Source organism: Odontomachus brunneus, unplaced genomic scaffold, assembly GCF_010583005.1.
Source record: "Odontomachus brunneus isolate Ranch 3 - 2012 unplaced genomic scaffold, Obru_v1 Obru_scaffold_107, whole genome shotgun sequence".
Lineage (NCBI taxonomy): Eukaryota > Metazoa > Arthropoda > Insecta > Hymenoptera > Formicidae > Odontomachus > Odontomachus brunneus.
The window spans coordinates 936,593-949,555 of NW_022639557.1; the positions used below are offsets into that span (position 1 = coordinate 936,593).

The window sequence follows — 12,963 nt, forward strand, 5'->3', positions numbered from 1 at the left end:
AGAGAGAGAGAGAGAGAGAGAGAGAGAGAGAGAGAGAGAGAGAGAGAGAAAGAGAGACGAGGGGTCTGGCTGATGCGCGGAGGGCGAGATGCGCGGGGACCGAACGAGGGGCCATACACACCGCGTTATAACCGCGGACACCTTACCATTACCGCGTCGTCCGCGCATTAGACGCCGAGGCGAGACCGTGCAAAGGAGCGGAAGACGGGACTAGTACGCCCTCGCTGCCGTACACCGTGCCAGGGCGCGCGCGTGTGCATGGGACTGACAAGGGAACCCATCTCCCCCGACGGTACGTAGTCGAGGAGACCGATTTTGCAGAGAGTTGCATTGTAAGCTAAGCCGAGCGAGCCGCGATCGTTGTTTCGCCGCTTTTGCGCGAAAACGTGCAGAGAAACAAAGTAACGTTCCGTTTTTCACCCTGCGTTTCAGCCAAACAATTTATCGCGGGGTTTGAAAGATTTTTAAAATCCTTCTGATAAAAAGAAGACAAAAGAAAATTTACAGCTCTGGAAAACAAAGAAGTAGCTTCGCTTCTTCTTCTTAATTTTAAGTAAGGATAATAGTTCCTATTTTTATTGTATGCATAGCAGAGGATATTAAATTATTCTTTATATGTCTATAAATAAAATATTTCATATGTATATATATATATATATATATATATATATATATATATATATAATTTTTTCTCCCTTCTTTCTGCTCTACATATTCATGATTTAAGGCTGGAAAACCTAACTTGTCACTTTAAGGTACAATGCAATTTCTCGCACAATCCCGTGTCTCGTACGCGCAGGGGTGAAATAAAATCTTGTAAAAAATCTTGGAATCCTTGCCGCCCTGGGAAAGGTGCAGCTTTCGCGAGAGTGAGAGAAATGTAGAATAGGTATTTCGCAGAATTTCTAAAGTCCTGCAGTGCGAACTGATATACGGTCGTTGAAACATTATCGCGAGGCCCCCTCGAGCGACGGTTTTATCATAGATCATAGGTAAGCTTCGACTACCGACAAAATATACCCTATTACTTAAACCGCCGGCTTACCACTTAAACCGTATCTCAAGGGAAATGGATGAAGGAGACAGATTACTATTTATCCGCGGTATCACATCTAGCATTAAGCAGTAGGATAATGCACGACTACGTTGCACACACACATAACGACGATCCGCGGAAGTTTGCGATTTATTAGCCCTTATTACGTTGCTGTTATTGTATCGACAAGAGGATTCAATTCTTTCAAAAACCCTCAACGAAAATTCTGTCCCTTTTGCAGTCAAGATACACCGAGAAAAAGACTACTGGAGAATTTATCTGTGGCGTATAAAGTCGCGATAAAATGAGTCTATTTTTGTGAATAAACTTGATAATCCACAAATAAATTTTGGAGTATTTTTTGTACCTACTTTTCAGCGGATTATTGCAATTGATTCGTTAGAAGCAAAGTGTGACGGAGAAGTGAAGCGTTCGCGCTCGCCGCGGCTTCTCCGAGGTGGTCGCGACGACGGTGTCAGAGGGTCAGCGGAGGTGCGACCTCGTCCGGAAATCGGTCGGACGGAACGAATTGAGCCCGACTGGGTTTCCGCCCGAGTGGCGCGATATCGATCGAAAATTCAATCTACCCGAGTCGGCTGGGATATCGTTTCTGGAAGGAGGAAATCGCGGACCATTATCGAGCTTGTTCCTCACCTCGTTCGCGGCGTGCTCGAGCGATCAGCTCGAGCAGGAAAACCGTTGCACTTAGGCAGACAAAAGCGCGTTCGGGATTCCAATTCGGTCGTGCTTCAGCTACGAATTATGGTGGTGCCCTTTTGTACGTCTCTGCCGATGCCGCGGCAGCGTGCATCGCGAAAACGACCGGCTAACCTTTCGCGCCTTTCGCGTTGGATCCAGTTCAGATAGCCGCGCGATGCGATGCGATGCGATGCGCCGCGAGTATCACAAGAACGGGAGGGAGGGGGGCTTCCCTCCATCCTGCACGCCCCCTTCGATCGCCGTGGGGCCCGAGGGATGATCCTCTCGCACCTACGGTAACGCGCCTGCGATTTCGCCCGCGCGTCTCGATTCTCGCGGCGTGAGCCGCGCGATCGCTTTATTTTAAACCCCGCCAGAGTTCGCCGAGACAGGTAATAATCAAATTCAGCCGGTGGAAAGAAACAAAATTAATCTTCCCGGCTGCCGCGAAGCCCCACGTCCCGTTTTGCATTTCTTTTCGCGCAAATTGTGCAGACTATTAATTTGTAGAGACGTATAATTTCCGCTCGCTGTTGAACGCGCGCGCGGGACATGAAATGGTCGCGGCGCGCGCGCGAGCGAGCAAGCGAACAAGCGAGCGGCACCGAGTATAGATTTCTAGAGTTCGAAGGCGAGAGGCGTTTGCGGTTTCCTCCAATTGATTTCGTGCGGCCTGTCGGCACATATCGTATAGCAGTTTTAATACCGTAGTTACATCAGTCCCAGCCTGATTGAGCACTTAACTAGACAAACCGCCCGCGGGCAATACATTATAAGACTATTCATTTGCATCGCGGCTAACCGCTCCGCTACTTCCCTTGTCGCGCATTCGTCCACCCGGCCGGGAGAAAAATGGCGATCCTGGTGAAATATCACGCGATATTAATCTGCGGCATTCGTTGTCAATTTGTCAATAGATTTCGCGGCGGTAATAAGCGCCGGCGAGAGCGAGTGCGCTGCCAATTATTTCTGGATCGAATTCCCCCGTTCGTTAACTGTACCTCGCTCCGGCCGTTGCCTCCATGCTCGACATCTTAATCGCGACGTTTCGATGTCTAATTTGCCGTTTCTCGATGTGCTACGGGGAAGGAAACGAAATTTCTCAACTGAGACTCACGGTTTACGCAATCGCGCGGCCCCTCTTTCGCCTCGATAAATCACACCCCCGTCGTCCACTCGAACGCTTCCCTCGTTTGATTCGCGACAACCATACCGGCGAAATTATCTGGGAGCGATGGAGTCACGATAACACGCGTAACCCCTCTCTCTCTTTGCGTACTGTCGCCTTTGACAGAATCCGTGGAGGACGCGCGCGTTAAGAAACCCTCGGGGTCGAAGGTTGCCGTTGATCCGCGACTCGCAGCGGTGCAACGCGACGGCGATTTTTTTAATTACTCGCAGTAAATCACAGATTGGAATCGCAGACTCGTGTTCGGAAATTCCACGCGAAAGCGGGAAACGTGCTTGTTCGGACGATAATTCACACCGACTCGAACAAAAATCCGCGACGCGGCTCGCGTGTTCGCGTCGCTAAAAATTTCTCGCATTTGCAAGGAAGACGCGCGCCCTTCATCGCGCGAGCAACCATCGTGCTCTCTCACGAGCCGCAAATTCCTCGTCTCGAGCGGTCCAGATCTCCCGGCACCCGTCGCGCGCGCCTCTTAAAACACACTGAGCCGACTCTATTAAAATGGATGAGATATCGTTTTTACTCTTTGACCTCACACAACTTCGTGTAGGGACTTCATTTTTCCCCGTATCCTTCGGCATATATTTATTGGGAATTGTGTTCGACGCAATGCACGCGTCGACGTTATATGAACGAATTATTTATCCCCCTATAATGTATAAGTGCGCCAGTAATGCGAAGAGAAGCGTAAACGCGACAAATTTATAAGACGATCCCGGATATGTTAATAAAGTGTAACGCACAACTGCTATCTTATATACTTTAGCAAATGTGTTTGCCAATTTAAAAAAATTCACTCAGATATTCAAGTCAATCAATACATACATACATATATACAGGGTGTAACAAAAGTATCAGTACCCTTAAATAAATTTCCAGGATCGCATTTTTCTAGAAAATCATTCAGACAAAAGTTGCATAGTTTTGACCTAGCGATTCGATGGTGATCTTGCCTTTGACCTCGAGGTCATTTTTCGAGGTCATTTCAAGGTCAATTTTTTTTTTTTAATGGAAACCCGCATTTTTTATTCCAGAATTTATTTAGGGGTACTGATACTTTTGTTACACCCTGTATATATATCACATCAAATATATAAATAAATTAGAGCAAATATATAAATATATATAAAATATCAAATTATACAACTGCTATTACTCATCGAGAATCAATCCCATTTACAAACAAGCATGCACTATATAATGTGATGCTTTATGAGCGTCTAATTGGACGCTCACCATTGTTGATATTCAACCGTCGACTGCGTTGCTCGGCATCTGTCCAGTATCCAGAATTCCTCCTCAGGACTGCAGCTGATATCCCACGTTGCTTACACTTCACTCGCGATCGCGACAGTTTTAATATTGCACGATTTCACGAAAAATGCGCGATAGAAATCCTTGAAAAGATACTTGTGAAACGGATATAAACAAACGCGTACCGACGGTTACGATGCTGTGATTTTACAAAAAATACGCGGCAGTAGTCCGGTATTTTGAAAATACAACGCGAGCCGCGAATCACGTGTAAACAATCGCGCACCGGAGATCGCAGGACTTTAATCAGAGCCGAGGTAAAAACAACAAATAATATTTCGAATTCGGTACAATTACAAAGCTAAATAGAAGTGAAAAGAATACGTTGGCAGATTTAAAACGGGGCTTTCGGCGAATATTATTAGAGTTACAAATCGATACTTGCGAGATTTAAGTAGGTTTTTTATTTCGACTCGTTTCGCAAGAATACTGATTTTAAGAAAAAACACATATATGTTTCAAATTTGGCGGCACATTTGATTGAAATAAAACTATGAATTGTCGTGTATGAAAAATGTAGGAAATTGACGATTTGGAAGTCAACAAAATTAATCATAAAGTAATCGCGAAATTGAACGTGAAGTAATAAAAATATTGATTACCAAGTGCCAATTAGAATGCAATACAATCACAGAATAATCGCGAAATAATCGCAGAATTGATCACGAATTATCGAGAAATATTTGCGAAGTATCGCGAAGCCATCGCAAAATAATCGCGATTTTCTTGTTTGGTAGCGCAAATTAGATGCACATTTTGCATTGCTTGAAACTATATAAGGATATCATATTTGAATGAATATTTTTGTCGTATAATTTCATATCTTAAATATAAGAGACAAAACATTTATAGAAATGAGTTGACTGAAGATTAAAATAAAAAGCAATATTGAAGGGAAGAAATAAATATCTGTAGAAAGCTAGAGTATTCTTTCTTTCAATAATATAAATATCTATTAAATAATATATTTAAACAAGTGATACCCTAAGCTTGTTTCAAGCGATGAGTTTGAATGAACAAAACATGCATGCAAAAATCTACAGGTAAATCGCATTGATTCCATTGAGTTTTTACTACGACCCATCACCTTATATAATTCAATCACTTTTTGTTTCTGACTCACCAAACTCTCAGAGTCGACCATGTTCTGCTGCATATCTGGAACAAGAGAATATTTCGCTGATTAGACATGTTAATAACTGAACGAGAGAAATACGCAGATATATGCTTGTTAACTTTTTACGATCATTATAGCTGAACAATTTTTCTTCTGACACATCTCAAAAAATCGTACACAAAGAGATCGCAAAGAGTTAAACACGAGTGAACAGGAAATGTCAAGATAAACCAACCTTCGAGCCGACCATGCTCCGCCCGAACCGGATCCTCCGGTACGGCATCCGCAGAAACTGCACCCCCAGGCATGCTGTTCACCAGGCTGCAAGCTCTGGGAGATCTGAAACAAAAAGCAAGTTTTTTAGTAAGATATATGAATGTCAATTTATGAAAAATAGAATGGCACAAGAGATTGTATATTTCTCTCTTAAGTTGATGAAAATAAAAAGCAGTAGTCACTCTTCGTATGTGTAGTATACTACCAAAATGATCCTAGCACGATGATCGCACACGTGAAATTACGTAACGCGTCTCACACACGCTTGGCACGATTTGGCAAAATTTGAACGAGAGAACGCGCAACGCCGATACGATTATCTTCGCGTCCTCTTTGGTACACAGACTATCAAGACGCACAATAATGTGCGTTGACAGCTCATAGTGTCGAAAAAAGAAAACAGCAAAAATTCGTCAAAATATTTAATTAACATTGTAATAATGAAACAGTTATTAGTCTACCTGTCCTTTGTATATCGCTACGACATGAATTGTATCACTCTTACGACAACGAGCTCTCTCTCTCTCTTTCTCTCTGTCTCCCCCTCCTCCCGCCTCTCTCTCTTCGGAGCTTAGATGACGCACGGAGCAACGTCGGCCGATGTGTTAATGAAATTTTACTCGACGTAAAAACATCGACCATGTCCGCGACGGACGCCGAAAATGCGCGCCAAAACAATGTCGCTATCTGACAAGAACGTGCGCTCTCGCGCGAGGTCATCTCTCTCTCTCTTTCAGACCGACTACTTCTAACAGACCGACGTTACCGCTCGAGATTCGACGTCGCGTATATCTCTGGCGTCCTTTTATCTTTTTCTCTTTCTCTCCGATTATCGTTACATTTCTAATTCCCGATCGCCCGATTCTATAACTACTTAAGTGAGTCGACGGTGAAAGCAAGTGTGAGAGACGCCGATTCAACACGTCGCGACAAGCACCGCTCGCGTGTATCGCGAAACGAGATTATTGAAGTACTCACGATACATCCTGACGATCGCATATCGCTGTTTCGGCACTCCCAATACTCATTTGCGCGCGAGACTCACTTTCGATAGGTAAAAGACACGGAGCGATGTTGGTCGATGTGTCGCCTGGCGGTTGCTCGAAACAAAGAGACCCAAAATGGCCGCGCAATTGATCACATACGTGAACGGTGGCGCGCTCCTATAGCGCCATCTGTACGCTCGCGGATGACTTACGACTCGACAGATCGATTTATTCGATATATCGATGCATTCGATAGATCGATAGATAGTAGATATTTTCGTTCAATCATATTCGTTTCTACTTATGCGTTTCTTATATTCACATTCAATCAACGGACAACAGTATTTTCGCGACAATGTAGTTTTTCGTGTAATACTACGTTATATTCGTGCGCGTTCACGACATTCGGATTCAAGACGGAGATCACCGCATCGTCGGTCTGATGTCGAGGGAAGCATTTGATCTATCAATGGTATAAGACATTCGCGGATTAAGTATACATTATGCGTATCATTCTAATAAAATTAATATCGCTTTATGATAAGTGGTCATCGGATTGAAAATCGGGAGAAATTAATATCGATAACAGAGTACTCTGTTATTATAATCTGAATATGAAACGGGCAATATCCCACCCGAAATTGACGCTATTAATCGATGTTAATCCTGCTCTTGTTAATCAGATAAATTTTGCGCTTGATGTTTATCGAAGTGAGATTCGAATTGAAAGAACAGTTACGTCACGCGTTCGCCAGCTCGCCGCGTCAAAAGGCTCGAAGGTTGTTCTCTACTTCCGGGAATGTCGATCGCGTGTTTATGGTGTACATATGCGGAGCATGCCAACACGGCCAACAGACGCGCGATAATTCCTTCCGGCCGTTTCGCCGGAAAATTCGTTGAACGCGCGCAGGGTGCGTCGGGGTTGAGGGACTTTGGTCGAAGGTTGTAAGGTTGGAGGTGTCGGACGCCGTAGGGGGCCCCGAGCCTAGCCGGTGCTACATCATCCGCGGGGACAGCGTATCCACTTGTTAGCGAAGCGGGCACAGCCACTGCCTACAAATACGTTTCCGCCGTGATAAATGGACTGCAACTCTCGAAATACGAAGGCATTCCTACTCCGGGCGTTGCTTGATTAATGAACTACGGGATTTCTACGGTAAGTCCGCGCGCCGATCGACCTCTCGGGTTCCCTCAGCCGTGGAACATCCACGACGGGCTGTACCGGCGAGACAACTCGCTACATCACTTCCGGATTACCGGCTAAAAATGGATCCGATCGATTCCGTTGCGGTAAATTATAGAACGAAAGAAAAACAGGACTCGTTCGATCGCGGTACTTTAGTGTCGAGGATCTGAAACTCCTCTCGAGAAAGCAAACATATAAAACGCCCCATATATTCTTGAAAGTAGGGGGGTCAAGTCGGCACATTGTTTATGTATTTATCATGAGAGCAACGATGGCTAAGGGATCGCAAAATTCTTCTTAGAACGTAGGAAGACTACTTATGTCCTAAAAGGAATATATTACTCCTTTTCCACTATCATAATAAATACATAAATCAAACATGTGGCCAATATGATCCGCTCTCCGCTATATCTCCAGCCACGATTCATCGAAATTGAAAATATCATAATACATATAGATCATATCTTACTCACATAAATATGTTTGTACGAATGTGGCGAGATCATTATTGCGTGAGTAACGACACGATAAACTCCACGATCACGCACGCGACAAAAATGCCAAGTACAACTACTGCATCTCGTAAAAAATAGCTGTGCAAACACATCGTCGGGAAGGGGGTTAATTTTCACGCGTCGGCGCACACAACGGATTTCGCGTGTACGTGAGCCGAGGCCCCACCAGGAGCGTGCGTTACGTTGCTCGTGAAGATCGGGCCCGTTCGTAGTCGGGTATAAGCGTAACGATAAATCAATAGCGGAGGCCCCGCGGTATCCTCGGTGGTGCCCATAATAAATTCATGAATTGTAAAACTGCTGCTCTCTCTCTCTCTCTTTCTCTCGATCTCTCTCTCCTTCTCGCGCGCGGGACGAACCGTGGCGTATTGGATTTATTGGTCGACCTGACCCTACTAAGACGCCTCGCTAAGGCCCCTCCGGTGGGTGGAAGAGAAGCGGAGGACTCGTGGGGGCCCGCGGACGGAGCGGGAGGGGGAGGCAGAGGTCCCGGGAGACCGCAGGGGCGGTGGACAAAGGGTAGAGAGAGAGGCCGCGGGCACGGGTGATGTATGAACGAGTTAACGGGTCGCTATCGATCACCCGTGTTACCAAATAATTTTCAATTATCGTGTATAAATCCAACACGAGGCGTTGGTTATGCGCGCGGCGCTCGTTCGCCATCGATTGCATGTCAGCGGATAGACGCCGCGAGTCCGGTCGGTTAATATCGAGCGGCGGCGAGACGCGTTCGCGGTGACATTTAAAGGTTTTGCCGATCTGACACCATGGCGTAGCCTGCAGTCGGTTGCACTGCGAGATTTCGTCGGGAACAAGCATCGCGAGCGAATGGCTCCGCGTTATCCGTCGCAATTTATGCGTTTCTCTTTTTATTGTGACGCGAGCTAATATTCATCTCGTATAACACACGATCCAGATTTGATTTCTTACCGACTCGGCTGAACGATTACGCCGCGCGCAGAGTCGTAATTTCGCACCATTAACCTCCATGTCCACTGGAGGATTTATGAGAATCCAAAGCACGCGCGCACGCGTCGATAAAGCTGTAACGGTGGATAGGGGAGAGGCAGTTGCAAAGTTTTACGTGACAGTCTCACCGTTCATTCAGTGCCATTGTCCGTGCGCATTGACGTGTGTTTATCGTGCGACCGATCGATTTCGAGCCGGCACCCAGATAGACTTTCATGATTATCACGACAATCAATAATGGAATTATGAATTATCATGACAACCAATAATGGAAATTTCATAATTTTCTAAATTACATTTATGAGGTAAATATACTGTATTGACTTGATTATTAAATTTCCATTATATAATAGTATAAATTTTTTTCTATATTAATGCAATAATAAATTTACCAAGTTTTACTCATATATCACATTTTGCATAACATATTGTTTTGAGCAAATTTTGATTATTCTTTTCGTATTTTTATCATATCTTTACTTCATCACTCTATGCGATAAATATAAGTGCCATATGAACCACTAGTACATGGAAAAAATATTGTAATAAAAATTACAACTTTAATCTGAGAATAGACTATTACGAAAATTATAATAAAACATAGTAGAAATGATTATAAATGTAATAAGAGTCACATGTGTTTATGGTCATTTTTATACTATAATTTTATTATAATTTATTATAATTTTCGTAATAGTATATTCCTAGACTACTAAAATTACAACATAATTTTTATTACAATGTTCTCTTCGTATAAGAGACGCAACCTTTACAAATCGACTGGTACAGTTACTGTACCCAAGCACTGTAGCCAAGTTGACATACAACTGTCTACTGGGGTACTCCGAGCGATCAATGCACCAGCGGCGTCGGCGAGCGGTGAATTGCGCTATATTAAGCACGCGTCTCTCGCTCCTACGAGAGCAATTTCTACGATCGTCCGTATTACTTCTTATATAACAGCGTGCGCGCGGAAGCCAGGTGTGAGTAGTAGGCGGCAAATTATGAAGTACGGCGTGAGCCGGGAGCAAAGGCCGAAAAATTACGACGAGCGGCGCGTGTAAATACTGAAAACCGCGCCGGTGTCGCCCCCTTATCTCGCAATCCCCATATTTTCTCGCGCTCGCAACGAGTATCATTCGCGATTATGCGAGCGCCATTCGTCGAAGACTGCGAGAAGCCGAGGGGCCCCCGCGCGCGACTGCCCCTCCTGCTGGGGGCCCCTTTTCGCGGGGGCACCCGTGCCGGCGGAGATTACACGGCCGGGCAGTTAGAAGTGGTTTAGCGATAATTTAAACGCGCTAAATCAGAAACGCATTTACGAGATCGGCGTGAAATTTATAAATTAGCCCGGCTGGCAGATTTGTGGCTGGTATTTATACATTTGCACCGCCATGGGGCCTCAGCCGGGTTCCGATGCCCTGCTGGCAAGGGAAAACCTCCGCACCGGTACCCCGGGTGATTTACGCCGGAGCATCGGCGGTGGCGACGGCGGCGTCCCGCGCGGATGGCCAGCACGAAAACGACGATGGGGCTGAAAACGGAATTTTCTTGCGTCTTCGCGCGCGACGCACGCCGACGCGACGCGACGCTACGCTACGGAGGCCCGGTATTAATTGTCAGCGGGAGATGGAGCGCGCCAACGTCGCGACGATAAAATACGGCGGAACGAACCGGCGACAAACTATCGGGGATACTGGAGTGTAATCGATTGCTTCACCGCAACTCCCCGTGCTTTTCCGCGAATCGCGAAGAGCGTTCCGCCAGAGCGATTACGCTGGTACGATTATTTAGTGCTTGTAATCTCGTGATTTATTCCGCGCGCGCGCGGGTGAAATTATTATTTTCCCAATATTTCCCAAGAGGAGTAATGATCGATCATATTATAATATGTATATCCTTGATATTTATAGATATTATTGAAGAGTCTCGCACGCGCGCGCTGCGATATACAAGTACCGCTGCTTCTGCCGCTGTTGGCGGTGCACGAGTACACGCGATTGAAACGTTTTCTCGCGGGGATTACGTTCATTTTTCAAATTAATTACCGATACCGCGCGTCGGCGGAGAATTACGCGGCATTTCGCGCTAAAACATCGATGCGGAGCCGGGTGTGAGAGCTCTCGCAATCCTGGCGATACACAATCCTTGCGCAAACCGCGCGCGCGCGCGCGGTCTTCTTCGGGTTAATTGAACGTTATTATATCGCGGCGTATCTCGCGCGAGATGACACGCGGGACACGCAATCGTTGTAAATCGCCTGTAGCCGCGAGCTGAATTCTTCTGACATTAAACGCCCGGTCGATCGACCGGCCGGTCGGTGAAAAAGTCCCGCGCGTGATCTGTACGCGTAAATGACTTGTGTGAATCGACTCGACGCCTGGAATCTAATCCCGTGCCGTCGATAAGGCGGCCTCGTGGAACGCGCTGAAAAAGAAACACGTCGCTCGACGACAGCAAGATATATCGACAACGATCGTTACCATCGTTTAATAGCCGCGCGGACACCTTCCCTGAGACTCCGCTTCGATTTCTTTCCTCTTGCGCGTAAAAGTAATAATAAAAAAGCAGAGAAAAAAGATTACTGCTTATATCTCGTCGGATTTCGTCACAACCGTTAGAAAGTGCGTGTGAGGCGCGCGCGTTAACTTATACGTGACGCCATATAGATTACGGTAGCCGATCGGCGCGGACTTGATACTTGTTGAAATACTTCGACTATATCGGAGGATAACTTGGCGTTGGGTGTCTCTCTAATTTCGTTCGTTAGGTGCACACACGCGCGCACATACTAAATTTTAAGCGTGAAACGCGGTGATTACTTAAACTTGCCACGGTGAGTCCCCCGACTCTCAACGCCACATCCCTAAATCTTCCATTCGCCGGCGATCTTCGCGCGACGTAGGAGACCATGTGACAAACTTCGCGAGTGCTTCTCCACGGGCGCACGCGCACGTGCTTTAGCAGTGGACGCAAAGCATGCGAGAGCTCAGGCATTACGTTCTTAAGAACGATGTTGCGAGCGTTCATTATAAGCCCGGTACGCGGCATGGGGTCCTGCGGAGTCGACACCCATCCCGGAGACGCTGTATTTAATTTCTCTTTAAGCCGGACTTAAGAAACTAATGAGACACGCGCTGAGGTTACCGGAAGTGGGCATCGCGAATTTATTAATCGGACCTCCGCTCCACCTGTCTCGCTCCTTCTTCCCTGCCGTCCTCTCTCGTCCCTCGGCTATTTCCGGGCCCCCTTACGCCGTCTCTCTCTCTCTCTCTCTATTTCTCTTTCTTTCTCTCTCTCTCTCTCTCTCTCTCTTACGTAAGGAGGCTGTGTCGTCGTGCCCGGCGGAAAAAGCCGCCGGGAACACGATCATCGTGACTTGGGGCATCGCGCATTTCACCGCTTCCTTCGTGGCCGGAAACTCGCGGCACGACTCTGCGCGTCGGTCGCCCGGTCGCGAGCTTTGCTCGAAAAGATTTCACGCGGGAGGTAAGAGTCGACCGGAATTCACGATTAGCATTCGGATTTTCGTGTCGATGGTAATCAGACGAGAGTCTACACTGAATATAAATCCCCTGAATATTTTATATCTTATAAATAAGTAAATAATTTATTCGTCTGGACGAGTATATATATATATATATATATATATATATATATATATATATATATATAT

General features: G+C 46.0%; 1 protein-coding gene across 2 annotated transcripts in view; it reads right to left on the bottom strand.

Annotated features, from left to right (window-relative positions):
- Positions 1–12,963, bottom strand: part of LOC116849140 — a 221,620-nt gene that overhangs the window by 168,563 nt on the left and 40,094 nt on the right. Inside the window, exons 1-3 of one of the 2 annotated variants that reach the window (XM_032826016.1) lie at positions 6,610–6,727; positions 5,591–5,694; positions 5,362–5,396 (exon numbers count right to left, since the gene is read on the bottom strand). In XM_032826016.1, the coding sequence (XP_032681907.1) occupies positions 5,362–5,396; positions 5,591–5,694; positions 6,610–6,659 (189 nt within the window). In that variant the 5' untranslated portion in view covers positions 6,660–6,727. Of the gene's footprint in view, positions 1–5,361; positions 5,397–5,590; positions 5,695–6,609; positions 6,728–12,963 lie in introns of those variants that run through there. The other variant, XM_032826015.1, reaches the window with a different exon arrangement.